At 38.3% G+C, this 25781-nt stretch overlaps 1 protein-coding gene across 3 annotated transcripts in view; it reads right to left on the bottom strand.

The window, feature by feature from the left end:
* The window catches only part of Akap13 (A-kinase anchoring protein 13), a 285672-nt gene that overhangs the window by 82619 nt on the left and 177272 nt on the right, over positions 1–25781 (bottom strand). For all 3 annotated transcript variants that reach the window (XM_028776648.1, XM_028776646.1, XM_028776647.1), the window contains 2 exons: positions 5056–5131; positions 1920–2056 (listed from right to left, as the gene is read on the bottom strand). In XM_028776648.1, coding sequence (XP_028632481.1) covers positions 1920–2056; positions 5056–5131 — 213 coding nt within the window. The remainder of the gene's footprint in view (positions 1–1919; positions 2057–5055; positions 5132–25781) is intronic.

The raw sequence follows: 25781 nt of genomic DNA on the forward strand, positions 1-25781 counted from the left end.
ATAAAATAAAATAAAATAAAATAAAATAAAATAAAATAAAATAAAATAAAATAAATTTGTTGTCTATTCTCCCTGGGGGAAAAATGTGCAGTATCTAGGAGAGGTCCTTTTTATAAATTATCTTCTGCACAGAGAGGGTAATACCAGGAACAAACTGTTCACATGTTGTATATCTAAGAGGTTGGCAAGCAAATATTTCCTGAAGGAAGATTATTCAACTTAAAAAACAGAAGTTAAGCTGGAGAGGTGGCTCAGCAGTTAAGAATGTTTGTTGCTCTTCCAAAGAACCTGAGTTCAGTTCTCAGAATTAATGTTGGATAGCTAATACAATATGTAATGCCAGCTTTCAGGGATCTAATGCCTGCTTCTGGCCTCCATAAGCACCCCCAACACATACTTAAACATAAAAATAAATCTTAAAATCCTTTTACTATTAAGTTAGACAAGCACAGATAATTGTTTGATAATTTTTAAAGTATTTATTACACAGCTCCAGGCATTATGAACCAATTTTAAGGCTAGAATCTTTAACCCAGCTTCTACATGAGCACTGAGCACATATCCCTCCTCACTAAAAGTATAATTTAAAAAATACATTTGTTAAAAAAAAATACATTTGTTATGGGTGTAGGAACAGAAGGAAGAGAAAGAGGGAGGAAGGCAGACAGATAAAACAAAAACCATTGGTTTTCTTCATCTTATATAGCTTTAAAGGCAAATCTTTCCTTCTTTAATTCCGTGAGACTTGACTGCATTACTACATCAAGTTCACAGTCCTCCTACCCTAGCCCCCTAAGTGCTGGATTACAGACATGTGACATCATGCCTAGCCAGCAAGTGACAAGACAGAAATCCCAAGGTCGCGCCATAATCTTTCCAAGATCCTTCAGAAGATGGCCAAAGGAACAGGGTAGAAAGTGTTAGAGCAGGAAAAAATGGAAGATGAGGGCTGATGGACGAAGTGAGAAGAGCAGAAAGCTTGACTTTTATGATATCATTTCTATACCATAACAGTTGAAACACCGGAGTTTCACATTCACTGTCTTGGGATAGTTGAGTCACTCACTAACAAAGCTGCTCTTAGCACAACTTCTAAGTTGTAAAACCAGGAAGACACTTCTTCACAGCTGCTACAACACTTTTGCCCCTTTGGTCCTTACTATTAGGAAAAGCACTTGTGGCGTGTAACTGAGTACAGCATGACCCGCCCTCTGTGCTGTGGGAAAGGCATCTGCTGTAAACAGAAACAAACTCAAGCTTCCAACCTCCATCTTCCCTAGCTCTTCCCTAGAGAAAAAGGTCATGTTCTCTACCATAGATCTAGAAAGTCCCAATTAAGCAGTCTGGAAGAAAGATGATTTCATCAGGCTTAGCTGTAAGTTTCAGGCATTCACACATTAACCAGAATGACTCTATGGTGAGTTTATGTATATGACATCATACAGTCTGAGCTGTGGTCCCTTCCTAACCACTGAAGGGTGTTCACTACCATCTGACTTAGTTCATTCTAAAGGAACTCCCACGCTTTTTGACTTCAACTCATGTAACCAGCTATGACTTTTCAGAAAATAAATCTAATAAATGTGGCTAATGCCCTTTTCTAAGCCCTTATAATATAGACTTCCCTCCTTTAAATAGAATGTTGTGTGGCTCTGTGAGTGATCCTAGCTAGGTTGTCTGTTGCAGCTTAGAAGGATAAGGAAGGGAGGGAGGAACAAAGCAAAAATTAGGTAAGGCAAAATCAATCCCCTAAAGTCACTCAGAATACATGGCCTACCTGGATCACAACTCACTTGCTAGAGTCATATATGACATCGCGCCCCAGGGGAAAACTCACACTAAAAAAGGGTAAGTTAAGGGAGGCCAAGTGAGACTAGGAGAGCGGCTGGTCAAAAACGAGGAGAAGGTTCATCCAATACCTTTGAGAAGATGATGCTGTCCATTTCATCACTGGGTGAGTGAAAGAGGTCAGAATCACTCCCTGACACTCTCTGGAGCACGCCTTCTTTTGAGGCACACTCTGTGCCTAGTCCAACATCTATGAAGCTTCTGCATTCTGAAAAAGAACATATATTTAACAATAACTATTTTTTAAAATTTACTTTCTGTTTCATACCAATATTCAGTCATTTTCTATTGTTCACCTGCCTCTTTGCTTTCCCAGTCTTTTTTTCCATTTTAGATATTTACAAAGTTAGAAAAGACATGGCCTAATTAGTAGCTTTTAGGTATATTAACTGATATAGTTACTTTTTCTGTTAGGCATTTGGCTAGATCCTAGGAAGATCTTTAGAGTGTGCTTGTAGAATGGGTTATTCACAATCTTATGGTATAAATGAACACACTAAGAGATAATTTTATTGCAGAATTATATAAGGAATATAATAACAAGTGAGGCAGTGAGTTAATCTTAAATCTGTTAGTCACAATTATGAATGTAGTGGATAATTTCAGAATGTTAGTTCAATGGAAATAGCATGGCTTCTTCAAAGGACCTTAAATGATAGGTATTCTAGCCACCCCTCCCCACACACACTTTATACAGTGCATAAAAAGTACAGTTGGTGGGGTTGTGATATTTCTATTCCTGCCTCTTTTGCTACTTGGATTTTCATATTGTAATTGAGGGGGAATTGGGGATGCTGGCTAAAAGATAAGGCTGTCACAGCATCAATGCTGTGCTGCTAGAGGGCTAGCTGGCAATCTAAAAGACTATGCCTAAACGCCAGCCTAGAAAAGAAAACCACACAATACATTCTCATAAAGTATCCATAGATTCAGCTCTGGTAGAAGTACCTTACCCCCAAAATAAAGCCAAGCTAGCACAAGGCTACAAGTGTGAGATAAGAAGAGGGCTAATGTGTGAAGTTAAACTGGCTGTGTGGAGGAAAGAAGAATATGGAGGGAAAAAAGGAGTACAGTACATGAAGAGAGGAACCATAAACCATTACAACCCTACCATGACCTTCACAGGCTGGAGGGATCCCTAAAGACAAACTTAATGTACACTCATGTCACATATGCTGGAATATTTTCTAAGAAATAGAATCCTTACTGTCTTCCTACACCTACTTCTTAAAGAATGAGTAAACCAGAGTGAAGACACTGATTTTAGAATGTTTACATTTATCTTGCTTAAAAGAAAAATTCCAGGTAATTAACCCTGTAGGTCTTCACTTCTATATCACTAAAATGCAATGATCAGTAAACCCTAAAAAGTCACACTGACAGTTAATAGCACACTAGAAATGTAATAACTGGATATCTGGCATGTAGCACACTACAGGTATGTGACACATATGGCTAAATAAAGTTCAGGCTTCATTAATCCTTAATATATGAGTAAACTACTTATTCTAGAGTTACAGTGTAAAGAGGTGTTTTAACAATTTGTACAAATATGACCTGACAAAGACTACAACAGAAATCTAGTTCCTCAAAGGGACAAATTGAGCCATGATTTCTAGAAGTCTTTCTGTTTTATGAATGCTTCACTCAATAATTCCAAGACTTCAATCAATAATTACATGGCAGAAGTTTTCATTCTGGGGTAGCTACTTACACTTTCAGAAAAGTCCCTTATAGCTAAAGGAACCAAAACATGGGTTTGGGTATACTTTTACTTCCAGCACCTTTGAATTTGTAGGCCCCAAATATAGTCATGGCATAATATTATGAAACAGCACTCTCAAGAAGTGTGAAAAATACTGAAGAAAACACATTCAACATTTGTTTTCAATACTTCCTTTGTGATGCAGTCAGAGTTGAGAATTGTAAACAGAGGCTTTGTTGGTAAAGCAGACTGAAGAATTCAAAAAAGTAAAGTATTATTTCTCATTTAGCAACATAGAAGCCAGCACAGGAGGGAGCTCAGAGACAGTCACTCACCTTGATGTCTGTGTAACAGCCCTCTGTGAGTCAGCCTAGGAACACTTTACAAATAGAAGACAGGGGAACCCAGACACTGGGAAATGTATCTTATGTCAGAATTAGCTGAACATGGGGTGAAGTTAGGACTCTTAACTAGTGTTATTATCAGGCAAGACCTTAACTTTATTTGTTATTACTAATATATCATGGACTTGTAACAAAAGACTTCTGACAATTCTGTCTATGCAGGAGAACAGGAGTCTTAAAGATTCTAGTGGATGTCCATGCTGCATCCCAACCCAATAAATCTGAACCACTAAGGCAGTGACCAAGGCATCATGTATTCTCAAAGCTCTCTTGCTCAGATGATTCCAGTATATAACTGTCAATGAGACTTCCTGGAATGAAGCTGTATTTGTAAAGACAGACTACAGTGACATGGGAAAGTGGAATGTTGCAGGTCCTGTGATTGATTACCTTATCTAGGTTAGCTTTAGCCCCAGATTAGCTATTCCTTGTCCCCCTCTATGTTGAAACTAATATTGTTTGACTAACAGATACAAATCTTTTGGAATTTATACATAGCAGAACACTACCTTTCACCAATCTGAAAGCTAAAAATATCATCAGATGGCATGTGGGACTTATAGCAGAGCATCATCCTTCTTGCTGGAACCACTCCTCTGATGTTTCCATCAATGTATATAAAAGGTGTCTTGATTTATGGCTTTCTATGTTTTATTGCTGTAAAAACCTTATGAAACTGCTTCTACATTGGGACATGGAATTTGGAATTCCTGAGCTATGGTCACTCAAATTTAGCTCTAGAATAAACTAACTCTTATTCCATTTAAGGCAAGAGCTATGGTTTCTCTTTGTTTTTGCGTCAACACAGCCAAAATTAAGAACCATAGGTTTGGTCCCAGTAATATGTATTTATAATTTTATACCACTAGATTTCCTTACAAATGATTAACAACTCATAGCCTCATAATTACTAAAATTACTATTAATTCCTAAAATTAAGAAAAACTCTTATAACTTTATTTCAATTGTGAAGCCATATGCTTACAAAACTAAACCACATACACACGTATTCTTCCAGTTTGCTGTTTAGCGCACTCAAGAATGGCAGATCACAACATCAAATTATGTCTTATAGAGCAGGACTATGAACATGCATACCTGAGTTCTGGTTGGAAGCTAAGAGAGACGCTGCTTCAGGGCAGGGCTCTATGGTACACCAGCTTTCTCGGTTGATCTGGAAGATACAAAGAATTTGTTTCAGACAATAAGGAATAGCACCAAAAAAAAAAAAAAAAATCTATGTATTGTTCATACCCTCTGACTGTTAGTATTCTATTGCAAGGTAGGTAAAGTTATGCTAGGAAAGAAAACCAAACTCTACTGCTAATAAAAATAAGGCAGTCTACACTCAGCTGAAAGCTCTGAAAAGACTGTCAAGTAAAAATGGCATGTGAAATCAATGGAAAAAGATCCACAAAAAGCAATGTTTAGACCAAAGGTGAAATAAAGAAATTAACAAATAGAAAGAAAAAAATACTAAAATACTTACTTGGTGTTGTAACTTACAATCTTGAAAAGTATACAAAATTTGAGGATTTAAAAAAATACAAAATAATCCCTATTTAACTATCACTACCCACCAGATACCATGTTAAGAATTCAGTACTCACTTTCTCATCAAATAATCATAATAGCTACAAGAAGTTTGTATCGCTTCTATTAGACCAAAGAAGGCAGGCTCAGAAGGGCAAAACACAGCAGGAACGGCACTGGGAGTGAGTGTGCAAGACGTGGAAATGCAAATCCATCCGGCTTAACTACCTTATCCTTACAACTTCTTAATTTAATTGTTCCAGTAGTATGTGTTTTTAATTAACATCAAATATCCAACACTCTGTTCTCATTAACTGACGGAACAAGTAGACACAAGGACCTAGAAAACTTCAGAGACACCCGACGATCCTGCCTAACTGACACAGAACATGGGGCAGGCAGGGCACATTCTTAACAAGTGGACTTAAGATGTTCATATGCACTACACAAAACAATGCTAAATAAAACAAAACTTCTGCATATTTAACTGGATTAAAGTCACAAAAAAGTATGCTTTTTTTTAACCACAACACTACTAAACCATAAACACAAATCAAAAGACTGAAACCCTACACAGATTCCAAAAAAGAAAAACTTTTTTTTTTTTGCAAATAAAACTACTAAGTAACCCACCCCTCATCTAAGAAAAGTTAAAAGAAAATTAAGACTTCTGAATAAAAATTTTTGGGATATCTCTAGTTGCAGCGTTTAGAACAAAAATATAACACTTAAAAATACTTCACTGAAAAAGTTCCAGGAGAAAGATAAACGCTAACCAGACACAAACCCTTGGACTGATAACGGTCTCCTGCCTACAGGAGATGCTACTGTATGGTGGCACAGTCTGTGAGAGGAAGTGATCAACAGCATGTGATGTGACTGAGGGGACACTCTGTGGGAGAGAACCAATACCTGACACTGCTTGGGTAGCCAAGAACCTGAGATTAGACAGTTCAGGGACCTAGGGTAAAACCAAAAGTAACAGCTGAATGGTGGTGGCCCACACCTTTAATCTGGGAGGCAGAGCAGGCAGATGAATCTCTGTGAGTTCTGCTCTACAGAGTAAGTTTCAGGACAGCTATGGATACACAGTAAAACCTTGTTTTGAAAACAAACAAACAAACAGTAACAACAAAATGACTCCCAATGATATTCTGCTATACTCACAGATCAGTGCCTTATCTAGCCATCACCAGAGAGGCTTCCTCCTGTAACAAACTGGAACTAATACAGAGACCCACAGCCAGACATTAAACAGGGAGCAAGAGATCTTAGAGCACTCAGCTCTAAAAGAGATGTCTCCATCAGATTCCTCCTCTAAGGGCTCAGGGAACTTGGCAGAAGAGAAGGCTGAAAAAGTGTAAGAACCAGAGGGGATGGAAGATAAAAAATATCAAGGCCTTCTAGATACAACAGGGCTGGCATACAAATGATCCAGAGCCAGAGGGGATAAAACATATCAAAATATCAAGGCCTTCTAGATACAACAGGGCTGGCATACAGATGATCCCATAGAGACTAGGACAGCTTGCCCAAGGCCTGAACAGGTCTGCACCAGATGGGCTCCTAGAGCTAAACGAAGTGGACACAGGCCCCCATCCCAGAAGCTATCTCCAACTGGCAACTATGTGCAAATGAAAATTTGTTTCCTCCAAGGGAGTCTCACTGGGGAAACAGACCACTCTTAAGAGTAGGCTGCACATCCAGCAGCATATGGCCAGCAGAAAATGAGTGCAATGGCATTTTTTGGAGGTTCCTTGTCTCATAATGTAATGTCACAAATTTTTCCATCTTTTAAAAAATTTGTTTTATTAATTCTTATTTTTGTGTATTTTTCCTTTTGTATTTTTTCCTCTTTTTACTCTACAGGTCTTCTGGTTATATGTTATGATTTCCAGTTTAGTGTTTTCATAGGGTTTTGAAATGTACAGATGATAGGTCTCTGTGTCTTTATTCTTGTGCCTTCTCTTGGGGTCTTTTCCTTCTGTTTGTTTTGTCCTATTCCAGTGTGTTAGCTTTTGTTGAATCTTATTATTTTTATCATGTAGGGACATATTTGTTTTGTTTTTCTTTTTTTCTTCTTTAATATTTTCTGTTTCTTTTTTCAAGACTTGACTGTCCTGGAACTTACTCTGCAGGCCTTGAGCTCAGAGATGCACCTACCTCTACCTCAGGAATGCTGGGATTAGAGGCCACCACTAAAGGATTGGCCTGTTTGTTTTCTATGAGAGGAAGGGGGTAGATCTGGGGCGGGGAAGAAATATTATAATCAGAGGTGAGGGGAAACTGTAATTAGAATATATTGTGTAAGAAAACTATCTATTTTCAATTAAGGGAAAAAATCAAGGCAGTACATTAATCCAAAACCTGCAAAAAAACCCCAAAACAAACAAAAAACCCTAGAATGTACAGAAATGAGTGATTCAGAAAGCAGGAAAACACCTAGTTTCAACAGTCAGAAAAGCTGGTCAATAATATCAGCAAACCGAAGCAGCTCTTATGAGGAAGGTTATAAGCTACCCAAGCTACATGATGGTATCACAAGTCTAAGAGAGAAACCACAGGGTCTACAGTCAGGAAGGATAATAAAGATTCACTATAAACAACATTTGTGTAAAGTTCGATACTCTAAAGAAATGATCAAAATTTGTTCACAATGACATAAATAACTTCAGTCTTCATTCAAGTTACTGAATTTGTGGTTTAGAACTTTCCGTCAAAGGGAACCCCAGGCCAAAAGGCTTTCTGGTGAATCCCACAAACACTTAAGGAAGCGATAATACAAATTTTACACAAACTCTTTTAGGAAACAGACAAATAAACAACAGTCACAACTTGTTTTCTGAGCCTCCAACATCAAAACCAGATAAAGTCAGAAAAGCATTGATCACTCTTAGGAATGGTGCAGAAGAATCACCAGCAGAATTTTTGATAACCTGACTTAGGCAATACATGTGGAAGATAAGCATATCGTGAACAAGTGGGTTAATTCTAAGAACAAAAGGTTTTCATAGCGTTGCAAAAGAAAAGTATATACTTAACAGCAACTGATGGAAGGGGGAAAGGGAAGGGGAAAATGATGTAAATACAGTAGTCTCAAAAGAAAAAATAAACACTTTAAAAATTCAATATAAGTCTATCAACCCTCAAACTGAGAAAAACCAAAAGGCGAAAACTTGGTAAAAATTGATATCTACTAAAATAAATTATCAGAACACTAACAGAAAAAAAATTTCTCAACTTGATAAGACGTTCTTAAAGACACAACAAAACAGCCCTATAGTTAGTCAGCACCATTCCCAATGATATGAAGACTAAGTGCATTAATCTGAAATTAAGAATAAGCTCGCAGAACAGCCACCGTATCACTTGTATCCAGTATTGCTCTGGAGGGATACTCAGTGCACTAATCAGAAAAGAAACAATACATGCAACTGGAAGAAGTGAAACTACTCAAAGATGACCTAACTGTCTACATAGAGAATTCCAAACAACAAAAATGCTACTAGAATAAGTGCCTGAGGGTTGTGAGGCAGACTTCCAAATCAGTATTAGTTTTATGTATTGGCAAAGATGCGTAGACACTAAAACTGAAAGTAAAAGCTATAGTATTTATAGTAGAGCCAAGACATTTATTTAGGGAAAAATGTAAAAGATGAATAATATCTACACCATGAGAACTAAAAAAATACTCACTGAAATTAAAGGCTCATACAGAGAAAGCACATTTACAAATCAGAAACTCTAATAGTTATATCCCTAAAGTCATACACATGACTTTAAGAGCCACATAAATCAAACCAGTATAGTACTGGTGTAAAATAGAATAAAGGTCAGTGGAAAAGAACTGAAGCCAGTTACTTAATTTGACAAAGATGTCAAGTTATTTCAATAAAGAACAAGCAGGCAGGGGACTAGAGTAAGCAGCTTATTAAAAAAAAAAAGCATGAATATAAGATATACATGAGAAAGCATTCCTAGCTGTGCAATTCAACAGAACAAGTGAAAACTGTAAGGAAGACTGCCCAGTGGTTTGGGGTGTCTGCTGCTCTTTCAGAGGAAACCTATGTCAGGCAGCTCAGAACTGCCTGGAACTCCAGCTCCAGAGAATCTGATGCCCTCTTCTGGCCTCTGCAGGGGGGTTGGGGGGTGTACCTGCATACATAAAAAAGTTAAAATAAACCTCATAGGCATTCAAATATATGCCCACTAGAACAGCTAAGATTAAAGACTAATAGTACAAAGTGTTGTCCGGAATGTAAAGTAATGGAAACACGGACATACTGCTAATGTCATGTGAAAGGATGGTCAGAAACATTCAGACTCCACCCAGCAATGGATTCAAGTTATTATTAAAAGCAAAATCTTTCTTTTAAAACTCTTCCTCTCCCCCCATCCCGTGTGTGTGTGTGTGTGTGTGTGTGTGTGTGTGTGTGTGTGTATGTGTGTGTGTGTAAGTCAGAAATAACTTGAGGCAGTTGGTTCCCTCATACCACAATGTAAATCCCTGTTATCAAACTCAGATTATCAAAGCACCTTGACCTACTGAACAATCTTTCCAGCCCCATATTTCTGTACTAAGACCTTTTAATGGCAGCTTAACTCATGAGAGACTCAGACTGGCAGAAATAACTTGTCATACAGCTATGCAATGCAACATTCATAAGAAATGATCTATGACTAAAACAACATGAATAGTCTTATGCTAAGAGGCAGATGACAAGGACTAGAGACACAGGAGCCTACTTACTATATGTTTTAATCTGTGTATCATTTCAGAAAAGGCAAAACTTCAGTGCCAAAAGTCATATTAGTGATTAGCAGGGAGAGGAAGAGGAGACAAGACAGAGGAACTTTCGAGCCGAATCAATGTACTCTCATGTGAAAAAAATAGTGACTATATAATATTTATTAAAACTCACCGAAATGTAAAAATAAACTGGATGAGTATGTGTGTGTGTATCCTGGTGCTAAGGATCAAACCCAGGGCTTTGTGGCTAACAGACAAGCGATCTACCGCTGAACTGTATCCCTAAACCAGCGAATATCTTGTATATAAATCAGAGCCTCAAAAGTATAAAATATAAAATAGTTTCTACCAGGACTTTAACTTTCTAATCTCATTGAAATTAAATTGAAATAATGAATAATATGAATACAGATGAATAATTAGAATGTCAGAAGAAGCCATAATTTTATTTAATGGCCTCTAGAATACACAATATATCCATTATATTTGTGACCACTAGAGAAAAAAACACTAAACTACAGTGCTGGTTAAAAATAATTTTACTTAATGTACAGCAAGTTGGATGAGGACTTTGCTAAAGGACACATTTTCTTCCTATTTTTGACAACAGGAGAAATAAATTACTTGTGAGTAACTGCAAGTTTAGACACATATAAAATGAATACTACTTTCTCATCCCTGCTTTTTCATTAGTACAGAGAAGTAAGGCAGCAGGAATGAGTGGTCAAAATGGAATGCAGTTTCAGTAGCTTCTCTGGCATTATACAGAAGATGCTCTCCAGAAAAGTGACCTGGGCATGGAGAACTAGTACTAACCAAAGTCAGTGACTTTACAAAACATTATCCCCATCTTTCAAGGAAACAGTTTAAAAGGATTATTACTTCACTGTGTGTGCATACATGTGAATGCCTGTGCCCAAGGACACCAGAGTATTGTATCCTCTGTAGCTGGTGGCTGTGGGGATCTGACATGGGTGCTGAGAACCAAACTCTGCAAGAGCACTATGTGCTGTGAGCTGCCGAGTACTTCTCCAGCCTCAGTAGACTTTCTTTTTAAAAAAACAAATAGATAAAGCCAAACTAAAACAAACAAATAAAAACAATCCCCCAAGTAGTGGCTCAGAGAATTTTCTAATTTTTTTTTAAACCTGTATCTTGTTTTTACTGAGACGTTTCACTGTTAGCAATCAAAGCTATCATAATTTAGCATAAAAGTAAATCTTGAAGTGGGAAATGTAAAAAATCCTTTTGCCTCTTTTATTATTATAACAGAGGTTGCATAAAAAGAAGTAAACTTAGTTAACAGAAATAAAAAAGCTTAGAGGCGTCTCAAATATCAGAGTGAAGAACATGGAAATGAGCCTCCCTCAACTATGTTGCTCTTCCCCTCTCAGGACTCCAATGATGTTTTCAGCCAACATTTTAGCAAAGGCTAACACACGTGTCTTTGAATTTAACTCTTTTCACTATCATTCCAGTTCCATGGCCAATGTGTAAAGGAAACATTCTTTTCCTTGAATATGTACTCACTAAACTCTGTGTTTCTCTCAGTTTAGGCACTGGTAAGTTACATTTAGTGGTCACTCTATTGTGCAACTGTTCATGAGAATGAAAACAAAATTAAGGTAAACTAAAATCTCTTTAAGAGAATATATTATGTGATGAGGAAATACTAGTGTTAAGAAACCTTCCCCTCGTGCACGTCTGCAGGTCTGCTGACTGATCCCTTTGCTCTAGATTCTTTCCAAGGGTGAGTATATGTCAAACAGTCCTATTAAGACAAAGTCAACTTACTAGCTTAAGGAAGCTAAAATTTCAGAACTACTCCACATTTTAAGATAATCAATATTTCAAATAATTTTAAAATTAATTAATTTTAATCATTAATTTTAAAAAACATATAGGTACTGAATATCTCAATATGATCATCCCTTCGTAGCAAAAAAATCCTAATTTGACTGAACTTTTAAGTGAGCAACTACACTTGAATGATCATAAACTAATATTCCTTTCAACTTTTCTATAGTTTCTCAAATTTTATTTAATAATTGTTTAATAATCATCACAGTTGACAGAAACGGGCATAGGTTACTATAATGAGTTCACTTTGCAAAGACAGTACAGGAAGTTCCTCTATATGCCTCTCCCTCTTGTTTAATACTTGTCAGTATTTAAAAACCAACAATAGAAGCTGGGTGTCGTGGCGTACACTTTTAACTCCAGCACTCAGGAGGCAGAGCAGGTTGATCTCTGTGAGTTCAAGGCTAGTCTGGTCTACAAAGAGTCCAGGACAACCAGGGCTACACAGAAACTCTGTCTTCGAAAACCAAACCCCAACATTAGTACAGTGTTGTTAGCTGAACTCTAGATAAAAGCTTCACGTCTAACATTCATAACTAACATTCAGGGTACTGGGAAGTATTCTGCAAGCTACCAGAGAAGGAAAGCATCAGGACAACGCAGCTACAAACCCTGAGGCTTACAATAGCTATCTGCCTGTAAGATACATTGGTGCAACAGTGACACAAATGGTTGTACTTAATTAAGGTCTGTTCTATGAGATGGAACTTGACAGTGCTAGAGAGGCCAAGAACATAGGGCTAGGTAGTCATGGGCCTAGGGAAACCCTACAACTCTTCTTCTGCTAAAGGAAATAGCAATGAAACGACTAATGGCACACCGCTGTACCCACAGATATTGCCCCATTCAACTCTCATCAGAGAAGCTGCTTCTTGAAGCAGATGGGATTTAATAGAGACCCACAACTGCACAATGTGCAAAAGGTCAGAGACTTTGGAGCAGGGAGTCCTAAATGGGATGCTTTCATCAAACCCCTCAAGGCTGAGGGGTCTATGAAGAAGAGGAGATTAAAAGATTGAACAAGCCAGAGGTGGTGGATGACTGCAGGGGAACAGTGCTTCCCAGAAACATAGGAACTCACAGAGTGTGGCACCACTGCACAAGATCTGCAAAGCTTCAAGGCAGTCAGGGTCCCAGCACTGAGACAGTAAGTGCACAAAGAAGCTGTTTGCAATAGATAACTGCTGGCAAAGAGAAAATTGGTTTTCTTCAATTAAGTGTCACTGGGTATACGAATCAGGGCAGCCCCAGTGCCCAGGAGTAGTTGCCATCACAAAATGAGCTCCATGTTTTTTGCTGTTATTGCTGGACTTTTTGTGGGTTTTTCGTTTAACTATTTTTTTTTAATTTGTCTTACTGTTTTTGCTTTTGTTTGAGAAAGAGAGAGAAGAAAACAAAGTTGGGGGGGGTAGGGAGGTGGTGAGGATCTGGGAGGAGTTGGGGGAGGGAAAAATATGATCAAAATATATTACATGAAAACTGTCTTTTAGGGGCTGGAGAAATGGCTCAACTGCTCAATGGCTCAACTGACTGCTCTTCCAGAGGTCCTGAGTTCAATTCCCAGCAACCACATGGTGGCTCACAACCATCTGTAATGGGATCTGATGCCCTCTTCTGGTGTATCTGATGACAGCTACAGTGTACTCATAAATAAATAAACCTTAAAAAAATAAAATAGAGAAAGTTATAAAAAAAAGAAAAAAAAAGAAAACTGTCTTTTAAAGAAAAGTGAAAAAGTTCTCTGGATTCACTTGCTCTTCCACTTATGTTTTTTCTCTTCCAAAGAACTCAGGATGCAGCCTGTATTTATTTTGTATGTGTGCGTAAGAACATGTGTGCAACTGTAACATTTTTATTTTAGTATCTTTATTTAAATTCTTGTCCCACAAAACTTAAGTAATTCAGACTGTATAACTTAGTACTAGACTATTTGCAGAATTATATAATCATCACCATCATTTATTTTCAGAGCACTACCATGGCAATAAAAGGAAGCTCAACATTTAAATCTTTTTTCTCTTGGTCCTAGAAAAGAACTGAGCCAGCTTCTGTCTACTGATCTGCCTACTTTAAGCAGTTCTTATTAATGTAGTCATGTACTTTTTAGTCTTCTATGATGTTTCTTTCACTTAGCAAAATGTATCCAATACTCATCTATGTTGTAGTATTAGCATTTTATTAATTCCAAATAATTATCCACTGTATGGTTATACCTACATTTTAATTGTTTGTTCTGAGATGTAACACTTTGACTAAAGGCTGAACAAGGTGAGAGGTGGGAAAGGAAGTTTTTAGTCTAGTTTCACATATTGTTGTGGCAATGTGTTAAAAAAAAGTGTGTATAGATCCAAGACTTGGTTAGATAACATAGTATTTGAAGGTGAGATTAGCTTAAGACAGCTCATCTCACTGGCTTATGAATACAATTAGCATAAAAGTATATATTAGGGAAATGCAAATCAAAACCAGAATGGGCCATCACTTCAGAATCGTTATTTGAGAATGCAGAGAAACTGGAGGTCTTTTGAAACTGCTGGTAGGGATGTGTAAAATGTTGTAGCCACATGGCAAACAATGTAGCCATTCCTAAAAACCATAATTAATCTTGGTTCAGCAATTTCAATTCTGGTCATACAGCGAAAGAATGAAAACAGGGATCCAAACACGTACTTACACACAACGGTCAGAGTAATACCACTCACAGCAGCTAAACAGTTAACACAGCTCAGATGGTAGGTGTGTGAACAAATAAAGTATATGTTGTTACAAAGAATGCTATTTAGCCTTAAAAAAGAAACTCTGACACATCTTACAATTTGTATAAACTTGAGATGTTATGCTAAGTGCTGTAAGGCTGTCAGCTGCAAATGAACAAATACTGCATGACTCCACTTATGTAAGGCACACAGAGCAGTCAGAGGCAGATAGAAAGGAGAATGGTGGTTTCCAGGGGACAGGAATGAAGGTTTATTGTTTAACAGGTGAGAAGTTCCACTTTGGAAAAACAACTGTTTTTATCTTTCTAGTAGTGATGCTTATAAAAAAGTGTTAACTGTCAATAACACGAGACAGGATGGTGTGCCCAAAAGTAGTTAAAATGGTAAATGATGTATGTTATATCAGATTAAAAAATGAGTGTACAGCAGTTAAGAGATGCAAACTTATTAAAACAAAAGTCGACAGGCATCCCACAAAGCCAAAATTATAGCCAGTAATCTGAGCCATACGCTCAGTCATGGTCAATGCCATTAGCCAGAGGGCAATCTCCATGTTGCAGCGAGTGAAGGAAGAACGCTGAAACATGCATCAGCACTTTTAACCACATCCTGTGTAAAAGCAATGCCAAGCATATCATATTCATGTGTGGATAATATTGTGCTTACCATGTAAGCAAGCCGCTCAAGACATAGAAATTAGTTTAAAAAATACCCCTCCTCTTGCCCTATTTCAGAACTGCTGATGTGGCACACAGGTTTGCACCACTCTCGGCTTCAGTCTTCATCTCCAAAGCCTCATTTTCATGGCAACTAAACACCACACTATGCGGCTCCATTAGAAGTATTTTCATATGCTTGCTGTTGATCAGATATAATGCCAGGCACTGAGCACATGTGTGGTAACACTTTGACACGTGTTGAAGGAGATCAAAAGTTAACAGGTATTTCTGAATAAAGCAATGTTTCAGTCATCTACTAGTCCCTTTCCCGAAAAATTATCTCTACAGCCAAGGTGTTTACATACTAGAAAATAAACTGGTTCCTTGCACTACATTTTGTTGTTGTTATTTTTTAAAATCTAATTCTGAGTAGGTTTAGCAAGAGGTTCATGTCACTGTGGTCACTGCTAGCATTTGGCTGGTTAGTAAAAATGAAGAAGAGGATACAATGATGAGATTCCTCACATAGATGTTGCTCTCACAAAACAACAGAGCTATGAATAAAACACAGAGTGGGCAAGTGACTCAGTGAATGGGAAAGTAGAGACTAGCTCAAGGTGATTCATAAACTTTACATCGCAGGTAGGTAAAAGTTAGAAATAGATTTTAATACCTATATCATTTGGAGAGAGAAGTCACCCAGAACATATTAGTGATTCTTCAGCTAAAAAAAAAAATAAATAAATAAGTCATCGGTTTTTTTTTTTGTTTGTTTTTTTTGCTTTGCCCATAGATACTGCCACTAAACCCAGCTCAAACACCTCTCAGACTCAGTGCTCCAAGGTTCTAGTGAGTTACAGTGGACAGAGTACAGGACAATGAAAGGCACATTGTAAGAAATATCACATCCAGTTTGGTATTCTTTCCGTTCCTTCAGTGTAGCCTGGGACCTCTGTGATAACCTGAGCCACCCATCCTGAGATTCTACCAGTTTGAAAATAGAGGTACGTGTTTCTGCATTGTCTTGTTTCTGGAAGTGTTGTGCCACTGTCTGTAACTGAACATTCTAATAATACAGGCTATGGTAACACCCAGTCTTCCCAGCCACCACAAATATTTACTTCCTCTGCAACCTTTTTAGACAATCCAGACAAAGATACAAGGCTGAAGAAAAGGAAGCAAAAAACTACCATCTGAATATTCCTTCTGAGCTTCTGCTAATGAGACTGTATAGCCTGTGTAAGCCATGAGCACAGAGGGGACTGCCACTTTCTAAGTATTTTCATTTGTCATAAAGAAAACACTTAGAAATCCTATGACCATTCAACTAGCGTGCTGAATTGTTAGCTACAAAATTGGTCTTCATTAAATTTTCAGTGACATTAAGATTAATGTTACTATTAATAATAGGCTTGTATTTTTCCAAGTACTCAAACTTATTAAACTACTAGACACAAGTGGATCCTAAAATTACTCCAACTCAGGCACTATTCTTATATTTACAAGTCTGGTTACACACTGATGGGCTCTTCCTTTTTGGTATGCTAGTTTGGGAGTAGGCCACAAGCACTTGTTGTCTTCTAAGAATGCTCTCATTTGCCAGACTCAGTCTGGCTATGGAACGTTCTCATCAGTCAACATATGAAGTCAACATTAGCTTTTTGAAGAACACAATGGGGAAAAGGGCATGCTGGTACTAAAGGGGCCCTGCCAACAATTAAAATTATTTCATATCTCATTTTAAACATATGATTTATAGTTATAAATCATTTATACAAAGAGCCAGAAGTCATGTCTGTATCCAGAAAGAGGAGGCAAGAGAGGAATGTCATATGCAATGGAAGAGGGATGTCAACCAAGCATGAGTATCCTTGGTTGGGGGACCAGAGGAAGACTATCCAGTTAGGTTCTGTTATTTATAAGACATTTCAGAAAGCCTGCATGGAATAGAGTTAGGTCTGTAATCATGGCACCTGGGAGGTAGAGGCAGGACTATCACAAATTTAAGGTCAGCCTCAGTTAGGTAGTAAACTCAAGGCTAGTTTGGGCTACTGAGACCTTGACTCTGACAGGCAGATAGACAAGACTAATTACACAGAAGTGGTAAACAATGTAGATCAGAATTTAGAGTAAGCCACAGAAAGTGCGGGTATATAACACAAATGAAGAATGTTGACACTAATTCACAGGGAATTATTTGAATGTCAAAGGTTAGGAACTAGAGTTCTAAGTATGGAATAACAAAGAGAAAGGTTCACAATCTAAACTTTGAGATTACTGTTGTATTTAATTTCTATATTTTTACATTAAAATTATTAGTTATTTTTACATTAAAGTTAATTAAAAATTATGTTAGCACAAAGCTTATGAATCTGTAACAAATCTTAAAACATCAATTTATTTCAATCAAGAAATATCTATTAAAGCCAGACATGATGGCTCACACCTTTAATCCCAGCACTTAGAGGGCAGAAGCAGATGGATCTCTGCGAGTTCCAGTCAGCTTGGTCTATATAACAAGTTCAATGCCAAATCAGGGATAAGATAGTAAAATCATTTTTTAAAAAATCTATTATATTTTAAAGTAAGATTACGATACCTCATTCTGTATGCACAGGTACACTGATAAAGACAAAAATGACCAATTTTGTAAACTTTTCTGTAAAAGTTCGGTGAGTATAGAGGATCAGCTGAGTGTTCAAGAGGTACATGTATCCAATGGAATTTGCACATAGGTAAGGAGGTGAGAGGGTAATGTCGGTATCTTTCTCCATCAAACTCTATTTTACAATTCAGACAATCTCTCACTGAACCTACTGATCTTTGTCAGCTAGCCTGGCTGGTCAGCAAGCCTCCGGAATTCTCCTGTCTCCATCTCCCCAGCACAGAATTACAGGTGTGCACTGCCATGCCTGACCTTTAAACAGACTCTAGGGACCTAAACCCAGGCACTTTATTGACTGAGCCATTTCCCAGACCCCCAAATCAATTTTAAAATGCTAATAGAAAATACTGAAATTCAAACTACTGTCAAAGTAACTGGAGAACACCATTGAGAGGGAGGGAGATGAAGTGGCAAAAGAATTATAGGGAAAACCTGCTACAGACTGTGAGGCAAATGATCTCTTGCTATCATGTACCTATCCAGAGTGTCATAAAAAGAATTACCATATTAGGAAAGAATTAATCAATATAATGTCTAAGACTTCTTGCAATACAAGTCTACAATAGGAAATCATATACATTGATTATGTGCGTGCCTCTGTGTATATACTCATATAATAAATGGGTCAACTCAAGGGAGCCTTAGGACAGCAAGACAATACACTGGCTGTGAAGAGTCTGCATCCTATCATTGGTTACATATGAAGGGTGACAACAGGGAGAATTACTGATTACTGGCTATTCTAACGTGTTTTCTTGTATGGGATGATGACGATGACTAAGAAGGCAAACATTCCATGCTTATGTCTCAGTATCTATTCTCTCCTTATTTTACTCCACAAAGTCATCTGAGCATGTTGGGGCCTGTCATAACAGCAGCCTAATATATGAAGAATGGTCTTCATTTTAGAGCAAAGAGGGAAAGAATCCTCACCATGGCTGTTTGCTTTTGCACATCAGTTCTGGCTCCAGTCTCTTTACAATTAACTTGCTGCATGGTATGCAGACTGCTCCCATCTGTCATAAGTACCCAGCAGTTTCTCTCTTCCTCGGGGACTCAGTTCATTATTTCTAGAACTCTTCCTTCATCCTTCATTAGACAGACATCTTCTCAGCCTCTGGAGCACTAGACTGAAGGAAGTACTCTACTTGTCTCTGTCCTAGCACACAGTCTGTGCATGTTTCTCTGGTTACTGTTGATCTTAGGAAGATTCTCTTAGACTTGGCCCCTCAGCTCTCAGTCATGTTTCTAGTATTTCCTCATAGGAAATGGGGTAGCATAGTCACTGCCTGACAAACAACTTTCAAATCAAATAAATCATAGAAAAGGGAAATATAAAAATAGTATCTACAAATTAAGAAGCCTGAACTGAGTTAGCTTAACTCATATAAAGCTTTCATACCCAACTAAGCTGTATACAACATATTTTTAGCATTCTTTTTTATTTGATTTTTTAAAATTTTGTTTATTTTATATGAGTATTTTGCCTGTATATACATACATATGTGTCCCAAGTGCACACCTGATATGAAAATCAGAAGAGAGCAGTGGATACCCTGGAACTGGAGCTAGGGATGGCTGTGAGTCACCATGCATATACTGGGAATCAAACTCAGGTCCTCTCCTGGCAACAAGCGTCCTTAACCACTGAGTCTCTCTCCAGCCCCTATTTATTACTTTAAGTATAAAACAATGGTTTTCATTATAACATTTTAATATGCATATCATTATACTTTGCTATTTGTCCCTATAGCTACCACTTGTCTCTTCCTTCCAACTTTTGCCACCTAAGTAGTACCCTTCTTTTGGTTTCTTCTATCTCCCCAACCCCAAAAAACCACACAGAGAGGGGGGAAAGTGAAGACAGGCAAGAGGCAGGGAAAGAGAGATTCCTGTGACAACAGAAGGAGAGTGCTCTGCCCTTCCCTGGTCTCTTAAATCAAAAGGGCTGTGACACCACGAGACAAAGATCCTAGAAAGTAACCTTTCTAAATTTCTTATATAGGAGGACAAAATATCAGAAGATAATTGTTATCTCTCAGAGGAAATGACTTTTCAGAGGAATTAAAACCAGTATCATCTTTGGAACAAGTTCAAAACACCAAATTATAAAGTAGGCCTGGCAAGTTAAACCACCTGACAGTGATTACTGAGGGGCAGTGACACCACTATACCACAAATCACACCTCCTCTGAGGGCCACACCCCATGTGGATTTCACTGGCTTCTATGTCTAGGTTTCTGAGCTCATTTGCCAGCTTCTCTTAGGGGGAGGGAAGTATAATAACCCATACCTGAGAGGCCAAGGGAAGAAGAAAATATTAGGCTAGCCTAGGTTGTTTTACCAAGTTTAGTAGGTGCTTATCTCAAAGGGGTAGGGGATCATGGCACAGGGGTGAGGTGGCTCAGTGGGTAAAAGTGTTTGCTGCTAAGCCAAATGACCTGAATTTGATCCCCAGGACCCACAAGGTGGACAGACAGAACAAACTCCCCCAAGCTGTCCTCTGAGTACAATAGGTGAGCCATGCCACAAACACAACAACAAAAAATTGAAATGATATAAAAGAAAGTGGGTTATCTCAAATACGAAACAGAGTTGATACACCAACAATAGACTTCCACTGTTTCTTTAACCCAGACATTATATTAGCACTTAATCCAAAACTACTACTTTTCTACTTAACCTGCTCCACTCTTCCAAATGTAGCTTTTCAGGTTCTTTGGCATCTATGAAGTACTTGGCTGACTTCCAATTTCCCTGCCTTTGCCAGAAAACAGCTAAACTTCCAAAAAGTACTTCATGAGTTGTTCAACATTCCCAGACTCTGGCCTTACCGAATGTAGAAGTCCTTACTAATTTTAGATTCAAGGATGTCGTCTTCTGTGAACAATTAGCCTGTCCAGAGTCTCCACCTCCTTCCTGCTTAGACACCCAACATTACTAATGACGTGAAATCAAACAAATGTAAATGTGGCTTATCACTGGTCAGAAGCTAAGGCAAAAAAAAAAAAAAAAAAGAGTTAACTAGGGACAGTTCCAAAATAATACTGACTTCTCTTTCCCCTGCAGAACTAAGACTGAGAGACAGGAGAACAGCAGATAGGAAAGACCAAAGACCTACACAGACAAAAGGACAAAGGGCCAGACAGAAAAGGAAGCTCACAGAGAAAGAGATTCAGTCAACAGGGAGGTGGAATTGGGGTGTGGGGATAGGGCAAGCAACAGAAAACAGAGGCTTCTAGCAAAAGGGCAGCTCTGAGAATGAATTCCTCCTTTGTGATTGTTTAGGTTCTACTTAGAACAAATAGAATTATATTTTATTAAGTGCTTTGATGCAGATTCTCTCCCCCTCCTCTCTCTCTCACACACACACATGTTCACACAAAAAGAATTTTAAAATTCTCCCTTTTGTCTTTCTATCATTGTTAGCCCAGGCTTTCTCACACTTCATCCTAGTCTAGGAAAGACCAAGACCTGGCAGTAAGGATACAGAGAGAAGTCTTCCTGGAGACTTTCAGACTATGTAAGGTATGGCCCCTTCTTACCTTCAGTAATACCACATCGACAGTCCTGTCCACCTTGGAGATGTCACACAAGCTATAGCGCCTTTTGTGCCGCTCATACATTTTGTACAGATGCAAAAAAGAAGACAAAATCCAGAAGTATATCTCCTGAATCCAGGGACCAATGTGCTCACACAGGTCCAAAATTCCAAATTTCTCACAGTGGGCAGGAAAAGACTTCTGCTTCCAGATTCCTCTATATAGAAAACTCTTGGGTTAAGGAAAAAAGAACAGACTCCAATTCTGTGAACTAAGTGGGAACTTTCTGGCAGCTTCAGAGCACTGAGACGACGAGTTTATAATTCATAATACAAGCAGTCTGTCTTAAGATCGCTGCTGTGCAGATCTTGACTGAAAGCGAAGCACAGATCTTTCCCATCACTGCCGAGAACTCCAGTAGAAAAATTAAGGACGAACTGGCTAAGCATAATGGTTGGCACATGTATCCAGAAAACCCAGAGCCAGTAATAAAACCCCAGTATGCACTCAGCCACAAAGACAGAGGATTTAAAAAAAAAAAAGGTGGCTATTTCAAAGTGATGGCATGAGAGAATTCCTTAAAACAACAGAGACAAGGAAACCTGTATGGAAGGGGAAAAAGAAAGAGAGGAAAAAGGAAAAAAAAATCCGGAGGTACTTTCTAGGGTATCCAGGTTTTTAGCCAGTTTCCAGCTCCTTCAGCAGCAGGGCTGGATTTTGACTTAAGTTGAAAATATCTAAGGACGGCTGGTGAGTACAAGGAAAACAGACCACTCCTCCAGATGTCCTCCCTCCCTCCCTAGCTGGCTGCCGCTAGCTAGCCTGTCCCTCCCTCCACAGTCTCCACACCCTTTGCTCTGCTCTCTCAAGATCGTCATTACTTGCCCTTTCAGATCTGCACCAGCAGCCTTGGAGGTTTGGAAACCTAATTGCAGTGGTGGGAACATGATTCATCTACAGACTAAGAGAAAAAACAAGGCTTCCTTTTCCAACAGGCTTCCTCCTGCTCCTCCTCCTCTCAAGTACCCAGTGAAAAAGGCTCTGTCAGACACTGCAAGAAACAATCTCTGTCCCTTTGATGCCAGTAGTATGCTAATAAAGAAAGGCGGTGTTATCCTAAACACTACAAGTCTGTACAACAGCCTTAATGATTCAGGAAAGACACAGAACACTGAATCCAATCAAGGCATATACAGCATCTCCCTGCAGAATGCAAAGCAATGATTTAATATCAGAAAAATGTTAGCCAACTATTTCAGAGTTATGTCTCTAGGATGTAGAATTAGCTATAGAATGTCTGGCAAAGTTTAGAAGTCATCATGAGTTAAGGTTGTTTCATCTGAGGTCTGAGAAAGTTCTAAAGAAAGTTAAAGAGATGGCACAGGATGTATGTATGCATGTCTTTTAGGACTCTTGGAACTAAGAAGAGTCACCTGGCTGAGACCGCCTTGCACTTCAAATCTCTCATTCACAGGACTATGTGACTTAATTTGTCTGTTTTCTTGATTCTCCAGATTTCCAGCTGCTAATCTTCTATGCCTCAGGAGCAGACAGTCATTCATTTTCAGACATTCTGCAACTGTAATAAACGTTGGAGGGGTAAGGAAAAGGAACCAAAGAAACAAAAAGCAGAAAAGAGAGGTGAAAGAATAGAAAAGGAGGAACCCCTCCCCCCAATAATAAAACCTAAAATAAACCTAATGGTGGGCTAGGTGTGGACATACGCCTTTAATCTCAACACTAGGGAGACAGAGCAGGCAGATCTCTGTGAATTCGAGGACAGCCTGATCTATACAGTGAGTTCCATGACAGACAGGGCTATGGAGAGACACTGTGTCAAAAAACAAAACCAAAAAAGGGAAAAAGCATTCTAATGCTTTCCAGGAGAAGCTGTCCTACATTCTCTTTCAGGTGGACAGATTGTAGCCCTTTACACAGATTTGGAGAATGTGAATGTACAATTTTAAATACCACAATAGAAAAGAAGAGATTAAATACTACAGCTTCTGTCAATATTTCAAGCAAAGTTGGTAAAAGGTATTTTCTTTTAGAAGCTGTAAAAGGCGTAATGAAGGTCTAATGAGTCACCATTTCCCCAGGCCAGGTGTTTAAAGAGGCTAGTCTACTTAAAAGAAAGAAATAGAACAAATCCAGCTAAGGTAGCCAGTTTTTTCCCTTATTCACCTGTCTACACAAACACCACAGTTTCAGCTCTTTCTAATACAAACCTCATCTTGATCCCACCACAGGTACATTAAAAGCATGAAGGTGGACAATGTCCTCTTTCTGGTGCCTCTAGAGAGCAAGCCTCTCTCACATCAGCACCATGTACAATAATAAATGTGTTGCTTTTCAATACAGAGAATGCTAACTACAGGAGAAACAAGACAATTAAAGAGATTAAGAAGTTGTAAATAAAATTCTTGCTTAAGCTAACCAAAAGCATGGGAATCTGTCCAGGAACATACAAATACTTTGATATTATGTTGTTTAAGGGCAAAGATCCAAAGGTCCTGGAGGTGCAGGCTTAAGTGTACAAAAAACTGGCTGCCTATTATATTTTATGGATCAACTTTCACCAAGCTATAATTTAGAATCCCCTCTTCCAAATGAACACAAAGCTGTCTCCCCTCTGTTCTCAAATGGTTTGTTCCTCACTGCCTCTCCCTCCTGTTCTAATTAGAATCAAATGTTTCCTGCTTGCAAGTTCCCAAGCATCTCTCTAGGGAATCAGAGATGCTTTAGTCACTGTAAAGCATTTCTATACCAAGTTTATCAAACTAACGATAACCCAGACCAATTCAATAGACATTCCATGCCTTGTAGAAGATGTAAGCAAATAAAAACCATGGGCTTTTTCCTTGAAAACTTTACATAATCAGAGAAATGTTTCAAAACCATTACAATTTTCTAAGTGACACTAGAGGACTGTTTGAAATAAGAACATTAGCCTTTTTGTCTGGTTTTTTTTTTTGGTCCTAGAAATCTAGACTTTTCTCTCTTTTCTACACATACAAACATATTAAAAGGATAATTTATAGTTGTCCTTGCTAATCTGTTTCTTCTCAGAGAACAAATGCTCTGGGTGGGGCAAAAATGCTCTGGGTGGGGCGGAAAGTCTGTTTGCTTTCCCCTTTGGATCTGCCCAGCACTCCCCCATGGAAGACAGAATCTGTAGTCTGTGCTTTTACTGCTGATGCTACATTTCCAAGTTTTTATCAAAAACATCTGGAACCACTGAACAGTTATTCTGTTAGGATTTTGAATCACAACAACCAATCATTTTACATCTAAGCTGTAGCTGAAAGCTACAAATTTAAAGGAGATTTTAAGTACATTTCTCTGTTCCTTCAAGTTTGGGAACTTGCAAGAAAACACACAGATTTTTCGTAAGCGTGTACAATAGGAGTTATTTATAGCATCAATCTTTCCTCTCCCCTCTGTGATTGTCAGCCCACCCTTTAACTATGACAAGGAGTGTCAACCCCTTCAATAAAAGTAACAAGCTCTCAGATTATCATGTCATGGACCTAATAATAATCCCAAGTATTCTAGCCCAAGAGTCTACTAAGAATTTTCACATACTGTAACTACCACATTTCTGCTCAGGAGTTAAATTTTTCTTGATTTAATACTTTATCCAAATTGTTTAGATTTTAGGGACTAATGTTGTGTGGTTCCTTGGTTCCAGTTAGGACAGAAGCTCACAGTCTCCTGCAAGGCTTCTGAATTAGGGTGCCACCTGGTGGAAACTCTGACACTAAGGGCCAGAAAACCTTGTGGCTCTCAGGCCACCAAGTTTTTTGTTTTTGTTTTTTTCTGAAAGCTCAAAGTGAACATAAAGAAGTAATGCTTGACCCACAAGGATCAAGTCAGCTCAGTAGAGAATATGGGACACTGAGGTAAAAACTAAGGGGCATTTCTCTTAGGTGAGCCACTGTTTGTGTCTCTGAGCAAGCTGGAAACTATTAATTTGATGGTCTGGATGTGGAGTTCAGAAATGTACAAAAAAAGTGGTTTGAAGCTTGCCCACCCCAAGTTCTTTCTTGCTCTATTACTACATACTATTATTTGGACACTAAGATTTGCTGTTTAACA

Source organism: Grammomys surdaster, unplaced genomic scaffold, assembly GCF_004785775.1.
Source record: "Grammomys surdaster isolate TR1022 unplaced genomic scaffold, NIH_TR_1.0 271, whole genome shotgun sequence".
NCBI classification, from domain to species: Eukaryota; Metazoa; Chordata; class Mammalia; order Rodentia; family Muridae; genus Grammomys; species Grammomys surdaster.